This window comes from Trichomycterus rosablanca, chromosome 22 (assembly GCF_030014385.1).
Source record: "Trichomycterus rosablanca isolate fTriRos1 chromosome 22, fTriRos1.hap1, whole genome shotgun sequence".
NCBI classification, from domain to species: domain Eukaryota; kingdom Metazoa; phylum Chordata; class Actinopteri; order Siluriformes; family Trichomycteridae; genus Trichomycterus; species Trichomycterus rosablanca.
This window is the reverse complement of record NC_086009.1, coordinates 11,911,446-11,938,215: the sequence shown is the minus strand read 5'-3', so window position 1 is coordinate 11,938,215 and position 26,770 is coordinate 11,911,446. Positions and strand designations below refer to the sequence as shown.

The window sequence follows — 26,770 nt, the reverse complement described above, 5'->3', positions numbered from 1 at the left end:
TAAATCTAAACCTTTAAACAAAAATTTATCAGTGCTATACTGTAACCACTGTATACAATACAAAGCTAGTTTCTTTTTATAAGACCCCTGAAAAGACAACAATGAACAAGAGCTCATTTTGATCAGTTATTACATTTCTTACAGCAACAAAGTCTCAATAACTTCCCTCTCTCACAATTTTAAAAAACTTCTATCAACACATTCACACAACACACATATTTCTCTGAATATGATTTAAGATTAAATTGTGTTTTTCTACAAGTCTTCAAACAGAAGAGTTTCCTCAATGTGTGGGCTTCCAGATAATTCAAATGTATTTGCATTCATGGCTGTATGAGAGTTATGTATTCCTGAGATTTTAGCAATGTCTACTAAATCACTACCCATTCCAGATATTTTCAGCAATGATGTGTTCAAAGAATGTTTGCATTCTATAGATCTATCAATCTATATTCCTTATAACTAAATACATATCAAAATTAAAATTCATTTCACAAAATAATCATAAATGACTCAAATCTCAGGTCACGACTACACTTGTTCCACATGAGCACAGTGAACAATGGCAGCTAATTTAAAAGTACGCTAGCTTTTGTAGCACTTTCTCCTCTGATTGAGTTGCATACCTGAACTTGGACAACTTGTTGCTTAATCTTTGTTTTATTTTTTTTTGTCCTTCTTTTGAGTGTCTTTCTCAAGGCTTTTGACTTCTTGCCAGTCCCACCAGACACAGAATGCACCTTCATTTGTTGTGTTAAGGATGCCTCAGAAAACATTAAACCATCTTGTATCTTTTGTTCAGAGTTGAAATGAAAACTTCTTTCATCAGTCTTTAGTTGAAACATTAGATCAGAGTCATTCGCCATTACTGAGGAGCTTGGGGTAGACTTGTCAAAAAACACTTTGTCAGACACACTTTCAGATGAAGGGACTGGCCAGGTATCCTCGTCACTGACGTTCGAGATGATCATATAACCTTTTTCTGTGTGAGGTAATTGCTGCAGGGTATTTGAGCTGTGATCCTTCGAAATGAACTGCGAATTCAGAACTTTCTCATTGGAAATTCTATCAAGATTCAGTGCATCATCAATTTCAGATTTCTCATGTTCAGAGAGAGGTGTGGTATTTTTGACTTGCGCTATATCAAAAAACCTAGATTTCTCATTGGTACAAATATAAGTCCCGTCTGATTTTATATCCTTTTCCAGCAGTCCCAGTTCCTTTCTTATTGTGTTCTGGTTAACACAATCATGGCTTTCTACCACACATCCTTCTTCCAAAACCTCTGATATTCTGCAATTAAGAGATTCTGTGGTTTTCTGGTCCCCTGTACTAGCAAGCACAACTGAACCAAATGTAGGACAAACAGTATCTAGATCAACCTGTTTGCCTGTAGAAGCACAAACTGGTTCTAAAGTAGACGTGTGATGTAAATTAGTGTCAGTAGTCTCACCAATACCCAGTTTTAAATCCTCCTTCCCAGAGTGGTTGGATTGATCAGTAACTGGATCTAAAACAATTCTAGGCTGTAAACTGAAGTAATTGTCTGATTTTGAATCAGTCCTTGCGTGACTTGTATTGTGAATGGTAGGTCCACCAGGTGACTGCAGAGGTAGTAGGCTGAATTTTCTGCCAGTGCAGAATGTTTGAGGTTGAACTGTTTCCATTAACTCCGTAGTGCTTATATGGTCATGGGACACTGCAGAGATCTGATTCGTAGTCCCTTCATCTTGTTCATCCTTCATTCTTTCATCGCTGGCATCTATTGTAGGCTGCAGGAGGGAAAGTTGGCAATTAGTAATTTTTGATGACTGAGTGATGTGAAATTAATATTTTGGTTTAGGTTTAAAAATATTTGGCTTGGCTTTAAAAAAAAAAATAACTGCAAGTGTCATGTCCAGGCATCAAAGTAAATTATACAACTGTACTTTATTGAAAAAGTGTAGTTGCAAGTAAATGAAAAACAAATTATTGTAAATGTATAATCATGAATTAGTTAGAGCAGACATACGTTTCTGGGACATTTTAAATTATGAAGATGTTAACCATATTGCAATTCCAGCAGTTGACAACCATAAACTAAAAATAATATTGGGCTAACAAAGGTTTTTTAGTTCATACAACACTGTTCAATTCACAATATAAATCAAACTTGTTTTGACCTATGTTATCTTAATTGAGTTTAAATTGTTAGGGCAACCAGGTTACTTCCTTTAAATCAACAAACAATTTTTAGTGTGACCTTTTTAAAGCGCTGCCAGTTATACAGACTGTTTATATGATGTAGTCAAAATGACATATTCACAAAACTGCCATATTCTACTCTAATTTAGAATAATGATATTGTGAGAAAATATGGCATTGTGGTACTAGCTTACTAGAGCTGTGAAATGGGAAAACTAGGTTTGCGTTTTAGATATTAATCCCACCTTTACTATTCCTGGAATTACTTGTTGTGGTTTTGTAGCTCTGTAATAAGATTTATTGTGCCCTTTGATAGATGCAATAAGGTTTTATTAACCCATTTCTTTTTTTTTTCTTCTCACATCTCTAAATGACGACCACTGCCATACAATATATTTCACACAAATCTGCATGTAAATTCACCAATAATACTGTCAATCAGTATTGTAAATATTAAATATTGTTTTTTAATATTGTTGCTAAGTGGCACAGCCAGCAAAAAGTGGTATTGCCATGTATCATGTAAAATGTATGTGCCTCAGGTTTATCAGGTAAAAGCAGCCTTCCTCAACATTAGTGTGATTCTGTGAGGTCGGCTCAAAGTACATGTTAAGTAAATAAACAAAATCCTTAGCCTAAATTGTAATCAATGCAGATTTAAAAATGGATAATAAATTAAATGCTTTGTGATTGCCAAAAGTATGTGGACACACCTTATTAGTAGATGATAACCAATGGTTTGGTTTGCATATATTAGCAACATCCATTGCTAACAGCAGCATAAAATTAAGCATGCCAAATCACCATGCATTCTTATATGGCGCTGAAATAATATATGTTAGCCTATCACTGCTGAGATCTGGGGATAAATATCAGCAGTGTAATTGGGTGGTCACGCATCTGCATGGACACAATTGGGTAATGTCCGGAGAGGGGGGTGTATGCAGATCAGATCCACTGTGGTGACCTCTAAATATAGGAGCAGCCGGGATAAAAGCAGGCAAACAATCTCAATAAAGAAACACTGGCAGTACAATGTCAGTAACCTTCCAAACCACTTTAGCATTTTTAACGTTAAAATGATCTGTCTTTGAATGCCTATACAGCATATAACAATGCTAAACCACACACCTTTGTACTGTATACATAATTAGTAGTGAGGGGTGTACCTACATTGAAATAAAATATATTACAGAAGTATGCCTTTTGGAATAAACCATCTGGTTTAATGGAAAAGGTTTTGCTACATCAATTCATTTTGTCAAAACACACAAAGCTATAGAGGACTCATATAGCACTGAGACCTCCTGACTTTTTGCACAATTTATTTTATTGAATTTTATGATGTTTTACCCATCAATCTACTCTTAATCACCCATAATGCCAAAGTAAATTTAGGGTGCTATTCATAACTTGTAGCTTTGGTGCATTACAACATGTTTTTTGTTTATTTATTTACCCCTGGTTTAGTTAAGAATGCTTCTTAATGTCGAACCATAAACGCCCAAAGATTTTAGATGTTTATTTAGGACTGCTCACAGACACAGTTCTAAAGTAGCATATTGCATCCACAATGGTTTGGGGTTCTATTTGTTAACACTGTGGACTAGGTTTAGTTCCAGTGAAGGAAAATCTTGAAGGCTGAAGAGTTAATGTGAAATAATTTGACTGGCCAGCACATAGTGCCCATATTACTTTGGAGTGAACTAGAACACTGATCACTAGCAAGCCTTATCTTCTTTTAGTAGTATCCATTTGTGGCTTAATGAAAGCATATAAGGATTTGATGTTTATGTTTCCACATACTTTTGGCTACACAGTGTTAATAAATCTGAAACAGGTTTGCTTACATAAGACTGTTAAATACAGTGTGGTTATGTATTGTAAATTTACTAGTACAATTTTAAAGCTGCTATGGAATATAATGGATTAGGACTAAATCTCCATTTACAATTCCAAACTAAATCTAATAAAATTGTCAATCCCAAGTTCATTTGCTTTTTCACTAATGTTTTTTTTAATTAATTCATTCAATCATTCTAAAGCAGGTATGCAGTCTTGTTTTGTCATAATTTACCTACCTCCTGTTTGTTTGTATCTACTGTGTTGTAAAATTGGTCATTGCTTTGTTGGTATGAATATGGCTGGTCGCCTGAGTGGATCTGCATGTGCACCATCAGCCGCATTGCTCGTGGAAAGACTTTATCACAAAAGGGACAGGGAAACATTGCTTTACCTCCAGCTTTTCCTTTAAGAACAGTAGAATCCTCAATGGATGAGCCCACTATTAACGTCTGAAATTAAGAAAAATGTTTTACTCTAAAAATAAAAACTGACATTTAGATAGATAGATACTTTATTAATGCCGAAAGAAATTAAGAATTTAAAAAAGGAGCAGAAATAAAAATTACCTGGCTATCATTTTTCCGTGCCTCAACATTTATTTTTTGCCGCAAGTCCAACAGTTCTTTACTGTGACCGAGCATGTGTAACCTCAGCCAGTTCTTTCTTGCATACACTTTGCCACAGTCTTGGCAGATCCATTGGTCAGGAGTTTTGTCTCCCGACTCTTTGCTTTTGTCTTCAGCTTCCCCAACAATAGATTTATCCATATTCTTTAGCAGCTTAAAAGTAAGAGGAGAAATCAAGATATAATGCATATCTTTTAATCTAATATAGACTACAGTCCAGACAACACAGCACAAAAGTTATATTCATTATACTGTATAACACAATATTCAAGATGGACAATACTGTTATTAAGAGTACTTAAAAATGTTGTGTTTTCTGCGCTTCAACTGAGCAAAATTATTATATTGGCCATGATTTATTTAAAGACCTTTAATAAACTTTAAATATAAAAGTACCATAGCTAATTTTACCAAAACTTTTATTGATATTAGAAAACGATTACAACTGCTTATGTATAAAAGTCTAACAGGCAGACCAGCCATGGAGATCGCAGTTACGATAACATTTGTTCCTTTCATTTGACAGTCACCTGTGCCTAGTTGAATAATAATTCACTCCAGGTTTAAGTGTTCCTACTTATGGTTTCTTCCTCACATACCACTTTTCCACCAAAAAAAACATGGTTCTAGAACCGGTTCTGTTCAGGTTTCTCTGAACCTTGGTGTTCTGTAGAGAACCGACGCGCGTTTCCACCAGTTTTTGAGAACCAAGCAGCGTCATCATCGGTGGGTGTTACTTACTAAGAGTTTAGAGCATTAATATCATGGCGGAGTGTGTGGACTATGTGCGAGCATTTGTGCTGCTGTTACAGATGTTTGTTTTTATGTAAAAAGCAGCGATCTAACAATCGGTGATAAGAAGACGTGACGTGTTTGTATCAGTTGTTGTTTTCTTTACTTTATTGACGTGAGAAGCGTTTTACGCTTCGTTTTCACCGCGACTCTCGGCGCAGACAGCCGGTTTACTCATCGCTCGACTTGAGCGATAAAACATCATTAAAGTTCCACAACACGAACAAACATCTGTGTGAAATAACCATCAAATCCACTCTAAAATACCACATGTATCTGTGTTTAACTGGATTTACATCACGTGTGGTGTTGCTGCAGCTCGGAGAGTTGAAAAAGCTTCACGCTAAGCAAGTTTCGTTCTGTCCGGGTCACTTTTATCACGTTATATCACACAATTCACCTTTTTAAATGCACTTTAAAATTGTCAGCTGCAAACTGGCTAAACATTTAATCAGGTGAAGTTTCAAAGATAAAAATGCAGCGATAAGCTCCATACGAGACACCAGCAGACGGCATGGTTGCTAATGCGCTATGCTGTACAACATGACACGCCCACTGACGGACGTCACGGTTCGGGCTGAAAAACCAAGTATTCTGTGGTGCCAGATTGGCCCGCTAGTTCACTGTCTGGAACCTCTTTTTTCCAGTGGAAACACGCGGAACCGGTTCAAAATCAAGTTCGGGAACCGGAACGGGCTCCGTGCCGCGTCGGTGGAAAAGGGGTAACAGAGATGCTGGGTCCTCTCCTGGAACTGTGATGCCGGTCTTAATTTGGTCCGGATTTCCGCAGATGCTGACACTTTATTTTTTCATGGGAACTTAACTGGTGTCGCAGCCCTTTCTGGAGTGGGCCCCACAAGCTGCTTGCCATATTGTGACAACAATTTTTCATTGACACTATCCTTTGCGAGCTGCAGATGTTTTGTGACTTGTATTTTTTACTTTGTTTCTGTTATTTTGGACGCCGCTTCTACTTTTTCCTTTTACCCCTTTTGTTTGTGACTTTTTAGCCACAGTATTGTTCTACTTTATGCTAAGTTCCCACTACACAAATTGATCTCATGCAATCGGGAGTCTGTGTATTAAAGTCGTTGTGGTTTTTACACTTTACGAATGGCAATCAAGAGCCAAATTTCGAGTCCTGAGTGAATGCTGATTTGCCTCTGGGCTGGCACATCTAGTGTAAACTAGGCATTAGGTAAGCATCCTGCAAATTGGGTTCATTTTTTATTCTTTAAGAACAAAAGTCTGATTTGCCCTGAAGATCATGTTAAACACACTTTTATTTTTAAGTATAAATAATAAAACATGTTAAAATTAGACTGTGAGTATCATGTGAATCATTATTGTTAAGACACCCAATGATGGACTTGGTCTAAAAACAGGAATAATGGCTAATCTTATACAGTCATGTGAAAAAGTTTGAAATCCTTTGTCTTTTTGAACATATTTAAACATTTGAACATTTGAGCTTCATTTGAACAGTACTGAGAGATGGAGCTTATATAACTAAACAAATAAAATGTTAAAAAATTACTTTTAAACACAAGCTGTAAAATGTAATGAACAAAAATGGAAATTTATTGTGAGGAAAAAGCTAGGACACCCCCACATTTATTACTACTTAAAATGTCTAAAATTAGAATCCGGTGCACCACATCAGCTGTTAGGGGACAGTGGAGTTTTATTTAAACCTCAGACATTAGTTTGGTTTGCTCTTGATTGTTGAAGTAAGTGATATCACCATGGTGAGATCTAAAGAGCTTTCTGAGGCCTTCAGAAAGAAGGTTGTAAATGCATATGAGTCTGGGAAGGGATTTAAAAAGATCTAAAAACAATTAGAAATCAGCCATTACTCTGTCCGGAAAATCATTTACATGTGGTGAACATTTAAAACAACTGCCAACATGGCCAGGTCAGGCCGTCCTAGCAAGTTCAGCCCAAGAGCAGACCGCAAGATGCGTAAAGAAATCTCACGATAATCCTACAATGTCATCAAGGGACCTACAGCTAGCTCTTGCCACAGTTGATGTCAAGGTACATGCATCTACCATCAGAAAGAGACTGCACAAGTTTGATTTTCATGGGAGGTCAGCAAGGAAGAAACCCTTGCTGTCCAAAAAAACATCAGGGCAAGACTAAAGTTTACCAGAGAACACCTAGACAAAGACCAGGACTTCTGGAACAATGTGCTTTGGACAGATGAATCCAAAGCTGAATTATTTTGGCACAGTAACAGAAAACATGTTCGGCGCAAATCAAACACAGCATTTGGGAACAAGAACCTCATACCAACTGTGAAGCATGGAGGTGGAAATGTCATGGTTTTGGGCTGCTTTGCAGGAGCACGGCCTGGCAAGCTCTCCATTATAGAATCCACAATGAATTCTTCACTGTATCAGAGGGTGCTTGAGAAAAATGTAAGACCATCTGTCCAAAAACTGAAGCTGAAGCGGAGGTGGATCATGCAACATGCCGACAACCCAAAACATCCCAGTAAATCCACCTCCATCCAATGGCTCAAAAGAAAGAAATGAAGAATTCTGGAATGGCCAAGTCAAAGCCCGGATCTTAATCCTATTGAGATGCTGTGGGGTGATTTGAAACGGGCTGTGCATGCAAGAAACCCATCAAACCTCACACAGCTGAAGAAATTCTGCATGGAGGAGTGTGGAAAACTTTCTTTCAGTCGACATCAGAGACTGGTAGATGGTTATAGGAAACGTCTAATTGAGGTTATTTCAGCCAAAGGGGGAAACACCAGCTATTAGGACATAGGGTGTCCTGACAATAACATTACGTTAATATAATAATAACGTTTTTTATATTGCCATGGTGATGGTGGACGCTGGCGCATTTGGCTGCCGCTACCGTTACCGTATTTTACCGTATTTTACCGTATTTTATTGTATTTTTATCGTTTTTCGTTTTCATCTTTTTACACACCTTGTGGATCTATTTCTTTTATGTTACTTTTGATACTTTTATTTGTGCTTTTGATACTTTTTGTTCTTTCTACTGTACATCGCGTCTGCGGCCGGTGGTGAACGGTGGATGAGTTTTCCTGGGATCGGCACGATGTTGAACTATTCCGTTGACCAGCTGAGGAAGTTCAACAACTGCACTACTCCATCGTGTATTTCAGTCATCAAACAGCTTGGACTCCTTCGCCGGCCTCGTTATATTCACAGGGGCTCCCGGAGAAAGCTTGTTTATCTTCGAAATGGTAACGCTATTCCATCCTTCTGGTCAGCCGTGCGCACTGTCGCTCCGCAAACACGTCATCAGAGCGCTGCTGCCTTGCACACCAGTAGCGGTGTAGTCTCCATGACAACGCTGTCCACGGAGTGGGATGGGAAACGCGGAGTGGACTTAGCAAATCTCCGTTCTCTTCCTCGTTCCTCACAGCCAACTACACAACAATACCACTTGAAAATGGCATTGCTTAATGTTCGTTCACTCAACACAAAAAGTACTGTACTTAGTGAATTTATATCTGACAGTGAACTAGACTTTTTCTGTCTCACTGAAACTTGGCATAAACCCTTGGATTATTTTACGTTAAATCAGACCACGCCAATGGGATACTCGTATATTGATGAACCTCGTATGGAAGGGCGAGGTGGTGGTGTTGCTGCAGTCTATAGGGATGATATTAAAATAACCACTTTGTCTTTTCCTGCTGCTCTTTCTTTTGAACACCTGGCTTTCAAGTTGTCAGGGCCTACTCCTCTGGTCACTGCTGTAGTTTATCGTCCGCCAAAGCCAAACGCTTCCTTTCTCTCTGATTTTTCAGATTTTTTAACCCAGCTTAGTGCCCTCTCATCCTCTGTACTGCTTATGGGTGATTTTAACATCCATATTGATGACAACAACTGTAAATTTGCCAGGGAATTTTTGGAATTGTTACAGTGTTTTAATTTCACACAACATATACATTTTCCAACTCATAAAAAAGGTCATACTCTTGACCTTGTCTGCTCTACTGGTGTCCTAGTTCATCAGCCGTCCAGCCATGACCTTACTGTCTCTGATCATTTGACAATCATCATGGACATTGAGGTCACTAGGCCCATCACTAGAGCTAAACGTAAAATATCCTTCAGGAATCTTCAATATATCTCTCCCTCTGCTTTCTCAGATTCTCTTGTTAAAAAGATGTCTGTCTGTCCTGTACTGTCTAGTAATTCATCTGACCTTGTCGATTACTATAATGACATACTCGCCTCATGTCTTGATGAGCTGGCTCCTTTGAGAACCAAATTTGTTTCTTTTAGTCATTCCGCACCATGGTACACAATTGAGCTTCACCAAATGAAATCCCGTAAACGCCAGCTTGAAAGACTTTATAAGAAAACCGGTCTAACAGTACATTATCAGATTTATTCTGATTATCTTCAACATTACAAAGACGCTCTTACGGCAGCCCGATCCACTTACTATTCCGAACTCATACATGCTGGATCAACAAATCCTAAGACTCTCTTTTCCACAATAAATAAACTTCTCAAACCAGTTGACAATACTACCAATTCCTTTACAGTTGACAAGTGTAACTCTTACCTCTCATTTTTTCAAACAAAAGTTGAGAATATCCACAATTTTCTGACAGTTTCCCCTGTCATCTCTGTTTCTCCGCCTATCTCATCTCAATTTATTACCCAGCCTCTGTCTCAGTTCTCACCTGTGTCTCTTTTGGACCTATCTGAGATCTTAACAGGGATGCGAAGCTCCACTTGTGTTTTGGATCCTGCTCCATCAAAACTTGTTAAGGGTTGTTTTCCAGTTATCTCATCACTTATCACAGAGATAATCAATTCCTCTCTTAGTTCTGGCTCAGTCCCTCAATCACTCAAATTGGCTGCTGTTACTCCCATACTTAAAAAACCTGGACTTGACTCTAACATTATGAGTAACTTTCGGCCCATTTCCAATCTTCCATTTCTGTCGAAAATACTGGAACGTGTTGTTGCCTCACAGCTCAAAGATCACCTAAATTCCAATAATCTATTTGAATCATTTCAGTCTGGTTTCCGCCCCCAGCACAGCACTGAGTCAGCCCTCCTCAAAGTCACAAATGACCTTCTTCTTTCCTCAGACTCTGGACAAATTAATATTCTCGTCCTCCTTGATCTTACTGCAGCTTTTGACACCATTAATCACTCCATTCTTCTGTCCCGCCTTGAATCCTCTGTCAACATCACTGGTACTGCCCTTTTGTGGTTAAGGTCATATCTCGTAAACAGACAACAGTTTGTTAATATCAACAATTGTAGTTCTGCCATTGCTCCACTGTCCCAAGGCGTTCCCCAAGGCTCAGTGTTAGGTCCCCTTTTGTTTATTCTTTATATGCTCCCCCTTGGTGACATCATACGTCGGCATGGTTTACATTTCCACTGCTATGCTGATGATATTCAGCTTTACATCTCCTCCAAATCCATTAATACTGAACTTCACTCCACTCTGACAAATTGCATCACTGAAATGAAATTGTGGATGAAAGCTAATTTCCTCAAATTAAACTGTGAAAAATCAGATATGATCATCGTAGGTCCTACAACCCTGGCAAAAACCACAAAAAATTTTCAAATTACCATTGATAATGACACTTTGTCTCCGTCTTCTAACATCCGAAATCTTGGTGTAATTTTTGATAGCAACCTCTCTTTTGACCGCCATGTAAATCACATCACCAAAACTGCTTTCTTTCATCTAAAAAACATAGCACGTCTACGTCCATCACTCTCCTTTTCTGCCGCCGAAACCTTGATTCATGCTTTTATTACATCCAGAATTGATTATTGCAATAGCATCCTTTATGGTACATCTAACAAAATCCTAAAAAAACTTCAGTATATCCAGAATTCAGCTGCTCGCCTCCTTACTCATACTCGCTCCCGTGATCATATTACACCTGTTCTACAAAAACTTCATTGGCTTCCCGTTGCTCAACGCATTCAATTCAAAATTCTTCTATTCACTCACAAAGCTCTCCATAATCAGGCCCCATCCTACCTCACCGACCTGCTCCATCATCACATTCCCTCCCGTAGCCTTCGCTCTTCTGAGGCTAACCTACTGTCCATACCCTCTAGGACCAAGCACCGGACCTGGGGTGACAGGGCCTTTTCCATAGCTGCTCCATCTTTATGGAATGCTCTCCCCAAACACCTACGAGATTGTCCTGACCTGTCCAAATTCAAGTCACTTCTCAAAACTCATCTATTCAGAGTGGCATTTAACTTGTAACAACACAAAATAAATGCTTTTATTTTTGCTATTCTTTTTAATAGTTTTTATACTTAGATCACGACAGAAATGTGAAGTCCTAGATCCTAAAACTTGTAAAGTTTTCAGTTTCCTGATTGCATGTAAATCTGTCCTGCTTCTGTCTAATTTTAAGAAATTGTTCTATATTTGTTGTTCTCTCTCATAATTTAGCTAATTTTTAATGAACTGTCTTATGCTGCTCTCTTTGTTTTTATCTTAATTATTCTTGATGTTGATGTACTATTTTGATTTTGTACTATGATTTGTATGGTGTATGTACGTATTTGTTTTGATTATTTGTCTTATGTAAAGCGTCTTTGAGTATCTTGAAAAGCGCTATATAAATAAAATGTATTATTATTATTATTTATTATTAACATTTCTTTTTTGTTTATTACATTTGACAACTTGTGTTTAAAAGTAATTTTTTCAGTTTTGTTTGTTTAGTTATATAAGCTCCGTCTCTCAATACTGTTCAAATGAAAGGTTCTCATGGGGTGTTTTAACTTCTTCACATGACTGTATTTCAAGCAAACCATTGTACCAGAACTTCAAACCCCATTTCCAGAAGAGTTGAGACATTTCATAAAATGCAATAACTTACAGTATGTTGCAGGAATCAAATTTTAAATGTGTTTATATCTAAAAACCAAAATAAAATGGTGAGTAAAAACATTGGAAATCTTTTCTTTCTACTTTTGTCAGTTAAATAAAGATTTTACATTTAACGTCTAAACTTTTCTGGAAATGGGGTTTGTATTTGGAGAAGCATTTCTGTATAGCAGCGGTTGATCTGAGGCTGCAATGAAAAAGTGTCACAAAGTGTATATAGACAGAATCACCTAAATACCATAGAAGCATTAAAATTCCTTATTTCTTGGTTTCAAAAGAGAAAAAACATACCTCTGTATTTGTAAGCCGTTTCTTCTTCATCTTTTTGTTTTGATGGTTGGACTGTGTCTTAAGGTCCTTTATTTTCTTTCTTTGTTTTATCTCCACAATATCCATTTCCACAAGACTCTGTTCATTTGCTTTGCTCTTATTTTGTCTAAAGTCTCCCAACGCCAATAGGCGTTTCCTCTTCTCCATTACAGTCCTCTCTTTTTTGTGCATCTTCTTGTGAGTCTTTAGCCAGCCAGCCAGTAAATAAACTTTGCCACACTCTTGGCATGGAAACGTCTTTTTTGATTTTTTATCATCTCCCTTTTCTCCTGAAGACTCTTCAAGGGCTGTGTTTGATTGCACTGTAATTTGGCCAGTGTTGGTACTTTTTGAGTCAAAAATGATTATGTTTTGGGTTTCTAAGTTTGTTTTTGATTCCATAGTGATTTGTGGGGGTGTAAAATTCTCTGAAATTGTAGGTTGCGGGGTGACTCTTTCTGACGTTTCAGTTCTGTTCTTTAACTCAAAGACTTTATTTTCATCAATGCTGCCTTCCTTTGACTTCTAAATGGATTAACAAAATAAAAAAATGTAGATTATAATACAATTTGAACCAAACAGAAAAAAATCTAAACACGGCATGAACCATTCAGATAATAAAGGACACAACAACAAAACCAAACAAGGTAAATTGTTAGTTCAGTGGTCAAGAGATGCACAACATACACACATACACACCAATACAAAATGAGACAAACACAAATAATCCAAGCCACATGTGCAGAACAGTTGGATCATTTGTTAATTCTCTTGAACCTATTGTGCAAAAGTTTGTAAAAAAGAACATTTCTCAACTAATTTGATGCTGTTTGAAACTTTGTTAGGTTGTAAACCAGGCCAGCAGCAGCATTCTAAATGCACCACAGCAGATATATTAAACATAAAGACCAGCAGATAAAATGTTTTAGAAATTAAATCTGAATAAGACAATGGCCTGGTACGTGAATTTGTACAGTTTCTGTGGTCAGAAAAGAATGTATTCTAAAACTGTAAACACATGAGCAGAATCTGGTGGTTAATATAATCAGAACGTTGTGGTTGTTTTCCAAAACAGAGCAAGACTGTTTCACCATCATGATTTTGATGTTTATACAAGTTTATACTTGATTCATAATACATTTTTGGATTTTATTTCATTAGGTCGGAAACACATATAGCAATGATATGTATTTATAATATCAAATATCAAACTCTTATTTTCCTTGGTGAAATATTTGTGGATAAATATGACAGGTCACCCAACCCTTACAAAAGAACTACCGCTATCATTAAACACACAGTTGTAGATTAGCCAAAATTAAAAGTAAATTCCAAATAAAATCCTTAAATTACTTCCAAAACAAACATCTCAAATGTCTTATGCAATGCATGTACCCTAATGAGCTTACAAATAAAAATATAAGAAGACTTTCTTTAATTACCATATGAAATCTGACAACCCCAGTATTCAAACCCACTTAAACCCCTAAAATATGGCAAACCTATCTTTAGTCTCACTTCCTGTAAGTGACATCTGGCAACATTTCTGTTAGTAGAAATAATTTCTATCTGTTCTAGGGTTATATGTTTTGTTGTTGGTTTTTTTAAGTTTTGTTTTGTGTGTTAAAGAATTTGTCTTTTTAGTTTTTTGTGTATAATTTGGGCTTTTTTCATGTTGTGATCATTTGTAGTATTATCATCTTTTAGTCACCATAAATATGAATATGTATAAGAAAATAACATTATATTTATTCGCCTTTAGAAGGTTAGTTACAGAAATATAAAACCTACGAGACATTTCTTTTTTTGTGTGTAAATAGTAAATAACATAACTATTACAAAATCCAACCTTGATAGTGGTTCGTCGAGATCTTCTCTGAGATGGATTAGGGAAGATGTGTTTGAGAAGAACATCACTTTTTTGGGGTGTATTTAATAAGTGAGTACGTATATGTGGTCCCAACCATCCTTCACGAGTAAAAACTTTATCACAGTGTGGGCAAGCAAAGATTTTCTTCGAACAGACTGTCCCCTTCATCAGCTGAAACAAAAACATATATTTATCAAACAAATGCATAGTGAAAAAAGTCGAGGGGTTGTTTTGCCAAAATATGCAACATGGTCAGTAATACGTGAAAAATCACACAATCACTGAATGAAGGCTTTCAACTAGATTTGAAAATGTAAATACTTTTTAAACAACAACAACAATAGAGATCAGATATATAAATGCTGGATTTGGTTGATGTTGGGGTGCTGTGTAAGCTGATCAAGCTTTCCCACACCACTTTACAAATTACTTTTTAATAACCTTGGAACATAGGAACGTTTTTCATGCTTAAACAATCTGCTGGCTACTTGTTGGAAAAACACAGTGCACATGAGTAGATTGTTCTCATTGAACAATGTTCCAATTATTGATCACGGGTAAAAAAATAAAATAAAATACAAAAATGGAGCCTCTGTTGAAACATTCTTGTACTGAGGATGCTTCCGGAGCAGTCTGAAACTCTGCAGCAAATATTGCAATTAACAACAGATATTTTTACACTACACCTTGCACTAAAAGTTGTGCTACAACATTACCATATTGTGAAATATGAGTACCTTCCATTTAGCTGCCAATATCTGCCGATGAATGTATAGTTGATTTAATGCATCTTTAACCAATGGTGTTTGCAAAATATGTACTTGGAATGGATGTTCAAATACTGTTGTGCAGTACACTAAACTACATGTATTTAATCAAACAAAATATATTTCAGCTTTGTACTTACTTCAGTTGAGAGCTGTGGGGCATTTTTCATCTTGTTTTTGAGCTGTTCTTTTTTCTCCTGTCTGCAGAGCAAAGCTCGTTCTCGTATGTGTGACTTTAAGTGAAAGGACAGCCAACAGGAGCGAGCAAAAATCTTGTTGCACTCGGGGCACTGAAACAGGCTCTGGCCTACTGCTTTTGCCTTTTCCACTTCTGTTTCATTGTTTCTTATTACAACTTTCTAAAAAAGTTTATAAAAATAACATTAAATTAACACCTAATTAACAAATAACATACTTCATTTTTGGTTAGTTACATACTTAAAGAATGTAGAAGTTTGTGGAGGAAAAAAACGTCCTGTTGTGTTCCAACTGTCATGTCCAGTTAATATGTAGGCAGCAGAACTACAGTTACACTGTAGACTAACTAGGGTTAACAAATACTAGGATATATTAAAATATTCATTTATTTGTATAAATGTAATTCTTTTGTCGGTGGTTTAAGCTTTAGGCAAAATACAGAATATACAAACGTTGTATATTTACATGGCAAACATTTCATATATTCAACATTTCCTAACAAAATAATACATGACAGTAAGTGTTTAAAAGTGTTATGCCAATAAACACTGTACTGTCAATGAGTAATAAAATTAACTGAAGCACGATATACACTATAATGTAATTCTAATTCCCGACACCACACACACTACTATGACACACTGTAGTATGTCAGTGTGATTAGTCAGAAAATGCAAAAAACGTATCCATCCATCCACCTCAAACTGAGGCATTATTTGTCGGATCCGAGGTAACAGGGGACAAGTTGTCTAACATGGTGCTAAAACCTTAATGCTTTGTGACTGTGCTATAAAAATAAAAGTAGTTGATTACTAATCCAGCAGTGATACATATCAATTTTATCTCTTTTAGTGCAATATACTTTTGTAAAATGATATATTTATATATTTTTCTCTTAGTGCAATAATACGTATGCTGCTGTTTTTTGATAATGTCCTGTCTTTTTGCCTATGCCCTGTTATGTTTAATTGTGTTGTTTTTGTCTTCCCTTGTGTAATGTGTACTGTAATTTGTAAATTGTAACTTGGTAATTTGTAAAGTACTGTGACACTGCAATTTTCATCGGGATCAATAAAGTGTTATCTTATCTTATCAAGCAAACTGGGTCTATACAGCATGCAGTAATTTTATTAATATAACAAATTGTTTTGAACTATGTTTCAACCATTTTCTCTAATTATTTTTTAATTAATTTTAAATAAATCTTGAACCATTATCACCTACTTGGTTGGTGTTTGTATCACAATATGAACATGAAACATAAACAGCTACACTACAGAATCTTATATAACTAATACAAAATAAATTGAAGCTGCACTCTTCATTCTCGTACCTTATCATGCTGCTGTAATTTTTGGTCACTGCATCCTTGTTCTTTTGGTTCTTCTGAACTAGAAAGTGATATTTTGTGGGCCTTCTTCATGTGAATCGCCAGCCGTGAGAGATGGATGAAGGCTTGGTTACAGTGTTGGCACTGATGGATCAGAGCTTTTTCAGTTAATTGCTTGGCTTTGAGACTCGCAGGTCTGGGTGCACTTCTCTCCGAGTGCTTGCTGCTGACTGTAGGTTCACTTGCAGCATCTGATGCTTCAACTGGCTCTGCTTCTGTAGCAGTTACTGACACACTAACATTTGTTGACACGGTACTCCTTTCTGTCTGCTCAGACGTGTCCGACAGGTCCTCCGCAAACTCTCTTGATAACTAGATGGAACATTAAGCAATTAAAAACAGTTTTAACAAAACTGTAAAAAAATTTATCATTATTTACCGCTTCAAGGTGATTTAAAGTTTATTACAAACCCTATTTTCAGAAATACACCTGAACCTTTATTTAACAGACAAAACAAAGAAAAGATTTTCAGTGTTTTCAATGATGAACCATTTTTTTAAATATCTGTTAAATATCAACAAATTTAAAAATTAATGCCTGCAACACGCTCAAAAGCTGGGACAGAGGCATGTTGACCACTGGATCCCATCATGTTTTAATTGTACTTTTTAATCGTTTGGGAATTAAAGATACTAAATGTTACAGTTTTGCAAATTGACTTTTTGCCCATTTTAGCTGTATACAAGACAAGCTGCTCAACAGTCCGTGGTCACCATTGTTTGAGGACTTCAGGCAGGCCAGTCAAGCATACACACTCTACAAAGCCACATGGTTATAACTTGTGCGGAATGAGACCTGGCATTGCCCTGCTGAAAATACATGGAATTCGACAGCCTATGTTGTTCCTTTCAAGGTTTTTTTCTTGTAATTTTAACATTTTTACCTTGCCACTGTTGCTCTTGGCTTGCTCATCAGGGTTTTTTGGTCTTTAAAGTTGATTTAGGACAGAATCCATTGTAAAGTGCTATACAGATAAATTACAGATTTAGTCTTAATTGAGACATCTGGAGTAATGGTTTCAACTCGTACTATGCGCCACACACTGAACAAAATAGGGCTCTATGGGCAAAGGCCAAGGAGAAGCCCACTGTTTAAGAAAAGAGCGATTGAACTTTGCCAAAATTTACAAAGACAAACCACAATACTTCTGGGAAAATCTTCTATGGAACCATCAATCCAAACTTTAGCTCTCTGGCATTGCATACCAGCGTTATGTTTATAGATGAAATAAAGCCTAAAAAAACAAAAGTGCACCCTACCTACAATGCAACATGGAGAATCCATAATGTTGTGGGGCTGCTTTGCTGCCTCTGAGACTGGAGGCCTTAAACATGTTACAGGGACAATGAAATCTAAGGGTTATTGGAGCACTTTAAAGTGAAATGTGCTCCCAAGTAGGGCTGGGCGATATATCGAGATTTTATAAAATATCGATATATTTTCATACGCGATATAAGATAAGACAATATCGCGTATATCGATATAGATGTTGCGTTCCAGTTAGATCAGACAGTTCGTCTTTCTCTTCTCCCAGTTTGTCTCTGCACATGTTCACCTGCCCCGCCTCTCTCCCTCACTGAACACAACTCGCCCCTCCCCACCGCTTCACCAGTAATTCCTGCAGGCAGCGATAGCATGGAGACGGATAAAGACATGACAGAAGCTATCGAAGAGGAGCTGCTTACTAAAAAGAATAATAATGACTCTTTTTGGAATTATTTGGAGATGGTTCGAATTCAAAGTGTCAGATGAGCAGCAGAATAATGTATTCTGTAGAGAACGCCGAAAACAAATCCAGACAAAAGGTTCCAGCTCCGTGTACCTTCATTCGTTTTTCACTTCAAATCCCAAAGTTAAAAAACAAGAAAACGAGTCGTTATTTGTTTTAAAAACCAACACAAGCGCATGCACGCGCTGACATGCACGTATTTACTTCACATTAAGTGTTGAGAAAGTAATAATAACGTAGCGGTGCATCTCCTGTTGTTCTGACTCTTGTGTTTGTATATGTGATGTGCATATATTTGCTCTATCTGTAAAAACAAACATTATGGGGAGTGATTTCTGTACCGGATGTTGTACGTGGTCGTGTTAGTTTATACTGGATGATCGCCCGACGTCCGACACGTCATTTATTTATTTATCTTCTATTATAGTATTACTTGTTGTCGGCCAGTAAACAACCAAACATTATTAAATTGCATGAACTAACTCTGCAGTAAACAAGGAGCAAACAGCAATTAAACAACAAATAAAGCTGTTAAATAATAATAAAGTGCATGAAGAAGAACGCTGATTAAAATGCATTAAATGTTGTAATAGTTACACAGTAACATGTACGATTAGTTCTGCCTGTATTACAGAACTGAGTTCTATACAGTAAAAGAAAATATTAATGTAAATGTTAATGTTGTGGCGACATATACATAAAATAATGTATAAAGTCCAAACATGGGGGGGTGGGGGGTTAACGAGGGGTTTACTTTAACGGGGTTTTACTTTTAATGTTACACAAGCTCAGCCGGAAACCGTGTCATTCCAACATCTTCCCTACACACTCGCTCCCTGCGCCCTATAGTACACTTAACATTATTGAAGGGCCAGACAATATATTTGTAATTCACATTAGACGACAGGAGATGCCTTAGAAAACAACTTTTTTTTTTCTTAGAATAGCTCTTTTTTTTTTTTTTAAGGAAAAATAATTCTTGTGTGAAGCTTCCACAGCATGAATATTAATAAAAGTGCCTGTAAAAAAATTGGAACATGTAGCTTTGTCTCAGAAGTGTCTTTTTGTTATTACCTTATGGGATAAAAAAATATCGAGATATATATCGTATATCGCCATTCAGAAAAAAATATCGAGATATAATTTTTGATCCATATCGCCCAGCCCTACTCCCAAGTGTACAAAAAAACAGGTATGTGACAAACAAATGGGTCCCACTAAAGCGTAATGACCCAAAGCACACACCCAAAACACTTAAGAAAGAAAAAATTACTGTTTGAAACAGGCCAACAATAAGTCCTGATCCCAATTCAATTATAAATATTTGCAGAGACGAAATCTGAAAGAAAAAGGAATTCTGCAAATATTCAAGAGCTTGAAACAACGACAGTGAAAGAGACAGTAGCAAGAAGTTTACAGATTAGCTACAGAAATGTTTGGAGGCTGCCACTGTGGCCAAAGGTTGTGTAACCTAGCATTAGGGAAGGGTACCTTTAATTCTGTCAGTGTCATATTGTATTTCGATGTATTTCAACATGCCCAAGGTAAGTTATTACATCTGCCTGATATACATTCGCATATTCTAACCACTAGGGCTGCCGCGATTGGTCGACCAAGTCGATGACGTCTTCGCAGTCAATATTTTAAGTCAATGCATCATTTTTAAAACTATGTTTATAAATTATCTAATAAGTCTTATTTGGTCCAGTCACTGGTTGGTGGCATTAAGCGCAGTCTTAAAAAATGCCGTCTGCAGCAGAGTCGGATGCCGCGGTGCTCAAAGAGCAAAAAACTTCTCATGTGAAACACTTACCACTTTGTTACATCGCTTAGAATGTGAAGTCATTTTTGAGTGAATGTGTAGGTTAGAATCTGGGCTCATTCTGTCGTTACTGTACGTTGGACTTAATGAGACATGGCTTACCTCTAACTATTTTATTTCTGCTTTAAGTTTAAACACTTTGCTTTGTGTACTGAATGCCATAAACACGTTACACTTTGTTTAATATGGAGCACTTGAGAATTTGATAATATGGACATAAACCCTGTTTACATTTAGTTTTGTGCCATATTATTATGCCATACAGTTTGTTGTTAAAATAAAAGAAGCTTAAATGAGATTCTGAATTAAACTTTTTAGAGGAAAATTAATCGTTTAGATTAATTGACTAATCGATAAAATAGTCTATAGATTAATCGATAGGAAAATAGTCGTTAGTTGCAGCCCTACTACCCACTTCATTTTATATAACCCAGGCAAACAAAAAGTTTAAATTAAAAACTGCCCTATTTAATAACTGTTATTTATTTTTTGTTGTGTAAGTAAGACATGAAAAATAAAACCCTAAAACTGACACCTACCCTGGAAAGGCCACACAGTTTCTTCTTCCGTTTTTTGTCTCCATAATAAAATGTTTTGCGCTGCCGGTATTTGTAGGGCCTCTCAGTGGAATGAACACGCATGTGGAACATCAGTCGCTGCTCCCTAGCAAACACTTTTCCACAGACCGGGCAGGCGAAGGACATCCTCTGACTTCTGCTTTTCACTATGGGCAAAGTAGGATCACAGTCTAACGGAGCCATGTAGCTGTGTGCCGAGTCCCATTGCATGCCATCAGAAAAGCCTGTTTCAGTGGGAGCACTTGTATGAGATGAACACCTTTCCGTATTAAAGCCAAGCACTGCTGGGAGACCTGTGTTGTGCCCAAAAGCCTCAAAATCAGATGCATCAATAGACTCAGTTTTGATAATTAAAGCATCCAGACTTAGTATGCTGTCCAGGCTGCCAGTCTGCTCAGAGAGATCCGCCTCGCTCAGGACTGTTAGAGCTGTGGGCACTGTGGGATCTAAAAAAAAGCAGAAAGGGCAAAAACTGAAGGTCATTTCACACTTTCAATAAAAAATTGTATATCAAAAATCAAATGGACAATTTTATTGCCCAACAGACATTCATCGACCATTTTATGAGCTACACCTACTCAACAGATTCACTATGTAGGTAGACAATTACTGATTGTAGTCAATTGTTACACTTATTCATCCCTTTCTAGCCCATCATAGCTACACCTACCTGTTATGTACACTTATTATTTTCTAAGCTACACATAAACAGATATATTTTGTGGGTATACATTTATATGATGTAGCCCACCTGTTGCTCTCTAAATTTTGTCACCCCCTGTACCTTATTTAACAATTAAAAGGGACCCCTACAACACCCTCACGGACTTGATGATATTTGGATGGTGAACCATTCTCAGCACTGTAATGATACAAGGTAATTACATGGCAGTGCGTGTTTTATACTAATATGAGTGTAGAAGTATAGCAGTGTTGTTGTGATTACCAACAAACTTCTACCAACAAAACATCGGCGTGGATGATGCTCTCATCTACATGTTACAGAGGGCACATGCTCATCTGGACAGTGTGGATGCTACTGTGAGGATTATGTTTTTCAATTTTTCATGCGCCTTCAATACTATTCAACCTGCACTGCTAGGTGAATGCGAAGATGAATGTGGAACCAGCTCTAGTCTCCTGGGTTTTGGACTATCTATCTTCTAGACCACAGTTTGTGTGACTTAAAAACTGTGTCTGTTAAAACCTTGAGCAGTATGGGGGCCCCACAAAGAACAGTCCTGTCCCCTTTCCTGTTTACGCTGTATACATCAGACTTTCAATATAACTCCGACAACTGTTTTCTTCAGAAGTTTTAAGATGATTCAGCAGTTGTGGGTTGTATTAGGGCAGGATGTGAGCAAGAATACAGGGGCACAGTCAAAAACTTTGTGGACTGGTGTAGCAACAACCACCTACAACTTAACATCACAAAAACCAAAGAGATGGTGGTGGACTTTAGAAGGAGGAGGGATCCTGAGCCAGTTACTATCCTAGGAACTGAGGTGGAACTTGTACCCAGCTACAGGTACCTTGGAGTTCAGCTGGACAACAAGCTGGACTGGTCTAGACACATTGAGACTGTGTACAAAAAGGGGCAGAGCAGACTGTACTCTTTTAACATCAGCAGGCCCCTTTTGTGCACCTTTTATCAGTATATGGTGGCCAGTGCTCTTTTCTTTGGAGTGGTTTGCTGGGGTGAGAGTGCTAGAACAATGGACACAAACCGAATAAACAAACAGATCAAAAAGGCCAGCTCCATAGTGGGGTCTGAACAGGACTCAGTTCAGCAGGTAGCAGAGTTAAGAATGCTCACAAAGCTTAACTCGATAATCACTAACCATTCACACCCACTTCATACCCTGGGGGTGTTTCGACAGAGCACCTTCAGTCACAGACTAAATGCAGGACTGAACGCTACAGAAATTTTTTTCCTATAACTGCTTTCAGACTGTCTAACAATTCATAATAATCCAAATAATTCCTAATCATTTATAATAAATACCTACTTTGTATGCTATGCATGCACCATTAAACCAATGTTTACATACATGCATACACCATAAACAGGGTTTACATGTACAGTATATAGTACCATACTGTACATTTTTATTCTTATTGCTTGTTTTATACTGTAAGTGAATGTTGTATGTATACAAGAAGTTGTTGTTGTCTGATGTGAGCTGCTGTAACAAAGAAATTTCCTGCAAAGGATCAATAAAGAATCTGTCTGTCTGTCTGTCTGTCTGTCTGTCTGTCTGTCTGTCTGTCTGTCTATCTATCTATCTATCTATCTATCTATCTATCTATCTATCTATCTATCTATCTATCTATCTATCTATCTATCTATCTATCTATCTATCTATCTATCTATCTATCTATCTATCTATCTATCTATCTATCTATCTATCTATCTACAGTGGGGGAAATAAGTATTTGATCCCCTGCTGATTTTGTAAGTTTACCCCCTTACAAAGACTTGAACAGTCTATAATTTTTATGGAAGGTTTATTTTAACAGAGAAAAATCCAGACATCCAAAAACATTAAATAAAAGTTATAAATTAATTTGTATTTAATTAAGGGAAATAAGTATTTGATCCCCTACCAACCAGCAAGAATTCTGACCCCCACAGACCGGTTATGTGCCCATGAGGCACACAAATTAGTCCTGTCCCTGTATAAAAGACTCCTGTCACAGAATCAGTTTCTTCCGTTCAAATCTCTCGACCACCATGGGCAAGACCAAAGAGCTATCAAAGGACGTCAGGGACAAGATTGTAGACCTGCACAAGACTGGAATGGGCTACCATTCAGCAAGAAGCTTGGTTAGAAAGAGACCACTGTTGGTGCGATAATTCGAAAATGGAAGAAATACAAGATCACAGTCAATCACCCTCGCTCTGGAGCTCCATGCAAGATCTCACCTGGTGGGGTAAGAATGATTCTGAGAAAGGTGAGGTCAGTCCAGAATTACACGGGAGGAGCTTGTCAATGATCTCAAGGGAGCTGGGAGCACAGTCACCAAGAAAACCATTAGTAACACACTTCGCCGTAATGGATTGAGATCCTGCAGTGCCCGCAAAGTCCCTCTGCTCAAGAAGGCTCATGTACAGGCCCGTCTGAAGTTTGCCAATGAACACGTGAATGATTCAGAGAAAGCTTGGGAGAATGTGATATGGTCAGATGAGACCAAAATTGAGCTCTTTGGCATCAACTCCACTCGCCGTGTTTGGAGGCAAAGAAATGCCTTTCTCAGAATCATTCTTACCCCACCAGGTGAGATCTTGCATGGAGCTCCAGAGTGAGGGTGATTGACTGTGATCTTGTATTTCTTCCTTTTTCGAATTATCGCACCAACAGTGGTCTCTTTCTCACCAAGCTTCTTGCTGATGGTCTTGTAGCCCATTCCAGCCTTGTGCAGGTCTACAATCTTGTCCCTGACGTCCTTTGATAGCTCTTTGGTCTTGCCCATGGTGATCGAGAGATTTGAACGGAAGAAACTGATTCTGTGACAGGAGTCTTTTATACAGGGACAGGACTAATTTGTGTGCCTCATGGGCACATAACCGGTCTGTGGGGGTCAGAATTCTTGCTGGTTGGTAGGGGATCAAATACTTATTTCCCTTAATTAAATACAAATTAATTTATAACTTTTATTTAATGTTTTTTTTCTGGATTTTTTGTTGATATTCTGTCTCTCTCTGTTAAAATAAACCTTCCATAAAAATTATAGACTGTTCAAGTCTTTGTAAGGGGGTAAACTTACAAAATCAGCAGGGGATCAAATACTTATTTCCCCCACTGTATCTATCTATCTATCTATCTATCTATCTATCTATCATGAATGTAGGTGATTGTAATTATGATTTTGTACAAAAGCAGTATCCATGAAAGGCTAAGTTTTTGAGGAGCAGAGGATCATTAGTTTGTCAACGTGAGAAAACGTCAATGCTTGAGAAAATTTTTGAAATGCTTGAAAAAAATGTATCTATCAAACAACGATTAGAGTGGATAATATCAGTAAACGATTCAAGAAATCTGGAGAAAATTTAGTGTGTAAAGGGCGTGGGTGCAAGCCTGAACTATAATATAATAATGTAAATATATGTGGCACATTAAACTTGGTTCTGCTAAGACGTGTTAACAGATGATAGTTAATAAAATTATGTATTTAGTCATCCTAATCCAAACGCCACTGCGTGGTTTATAACCCTCCTACAAAACGTTATAAGACTCTAGGTTCAATCAATTAATAAAGGAGCATATTCATACATACTCATTTATACACATATACATTCATACATCATGCACAAATACATATCCATTCCTAAGCGTAGCCACACCATTCCCAACACTGCGCTACACGGTTACGGTAAATTTAGATACCACGGCCGCAAATCCTTCTGGGTAAAGCCCGATTCGCCTCCCTAATCCACAGTGGCGGACGCCACAATACAAACGTTTCGTTTACCAGACGCTGCTTGTCAAATGCCATTTAATTAGACATGAGCAAACTGTAAAACTGAGGCGCTTTACTAATCTCACTTAATTGCATCGTAGATATTGTATATTTTGCCCTGCGAACAACAAGCATCAGCAGCGCGGTTGTGCAGCAAAGGCTTAATAACGGTGCAGGCGCTATCTTGTCTCGCAGATGCAAATTAGACTTGAGTGAACCTTCACTAAATAAACAGACTGTTTGTGGTGTTAAAAACTGACAAATACTAGTTTTTAATGCACAATCTATGTATGCTTCAGAAGGCACTTAAAGCCAGGTTTTCTGATGTTTTGTACCTGGCCAGTCGGTGGGATTTTCTCCCTCCATCCATCGCAGTCTGCGTCTGAGCAGCTCATTCTCAGTGCGCGCTCTCAGCGTCTCTTCCTCATACTCCTGCACTGTGCCTCCAACCATCTCCATGATCTGCTCCACCGCGGCCTGCAGCCGCTCGCTCACTGCGCGGTGCAACAACTGTAACTTCGTCATTTTCTATTCCTTTAATCAGATTCCCTAACTGTTCGCATTAATCGGGATCCTAAAAACTAGCTCAATCGCTATCGTCTCGTAGCGCAATTCTTCCTCTAGTTCAGGAGAAAGCTTCGCTATAGTGGGGTGATAATAGCTTGATTACTGCCATCTAGCTTCCGGCGCTCAGCTAACCTGAACAAAGGGGGTTCACATTTCCGATCGTGTCGACAGCACTATTTTCTCGTTCACACATGGTCCAGGTCTTGACTGGTCTCTTATGGGTTAACCCAGGTCTTGACTAGTCTCTTATGGGTTAACCCAGGCCTTGACTGGTCTCTTATGGGTTAACACCCCTATTCCTCTCACTAGCTGAGCATAATGTAAGGATCCGCCAGTGTTCCCATCAGTTGTTGATATGGCCAGAATGTTTTAAAAGGCAGCATAACCCTATATATATACTACCTTTTGGGGATGTTAACCGCTGGGAGATCCATCTTAGCCAGACCACTGGGAAACCAAAAGTGAGCCAGTGGGATACCTAAAGCAGAGGGCTGGGAGACCCCTTTGGCGCAGACCACTGGGAGGCCTAACATTAGCCACTAAGATACCTAAAGCAGACAGCTGGGAGGCCCCTTTGGGTCAAACCACTGGGAAACCATTTTTCTCTGTTGTCTGGTGCTTCAGTGTAAGATGATAACAGCATGTCATTTTCAGTATCAGGGCTTCTGCCCAAAACCTCTTTTGTTTCCTTCTCTTCAATATTGAATGATACAATGTCAAATAAAGTTGCAGGCATATGAGACACCTCT

The 26,770-nt window shown here is 37.8% G+C and overlaps 1 protein-coding gene across 1 annotated transcript; it reads right to left on the bottom strand.

The window, feature by feature from the left end:
• On the bottom strand, positions 1-26,084 carry zgc:66474 (uncharacterized protein LOC327500 homolog). The gene is made up of 9 exons (XM_062985038.1): positions 25,790-26,084; positions 20,955-21,439; positions 16,807-17,175; positions 15,416-15,634; positions 14,488-14,679; positions 12,621-13,163; positions 4,596-4,808; positions 4,266-4,478; positions 1-1,772 (listed from the first exon to the last, which is right to left on the bottom strand). Exons 1-9 carry the CDS (start codon positions 25,977-25,979, stop codon positions 570-572), a joined length of 3,627 nt encoding a protein of 1,208 aa, XP_062841108.1. The 5' UTR covers positions 25,980-26,084; the 3' UTR covers positions 1-569.
• Between the last annotated feature and the right edge of the window lie 686 nt (positions 26,085-26,770).

What these genes read in the sequence shown, in the direction of transcription:
- zgc:66474 (XM_062985038.1), bottom strand. Translation starts at nt 25,979, where the DNA reads ATGACGAAGTTACAGTTGTTGCACCGCGCAGTGAGCGAGCGGCTGCAG. An exon ending in AACTGTGTGGCCTTTCCAGG is followed by an intron (nt 17,176 to 20,954) that starts GTAGGTGTCAGT and finishes TGTTCCATCTAG; the next exon opens with TTATCAAGAGAGTTTGCGGA. An exon ending in CCCCACAGCTCTCAACTGAA is followed by an intron (nt 14,680 to 15,415) that starts GTAAGTACAAAG and finishes TTTTTGTTTCAG; the next exon opens with CTGATGAAGGGGACAGTCTG.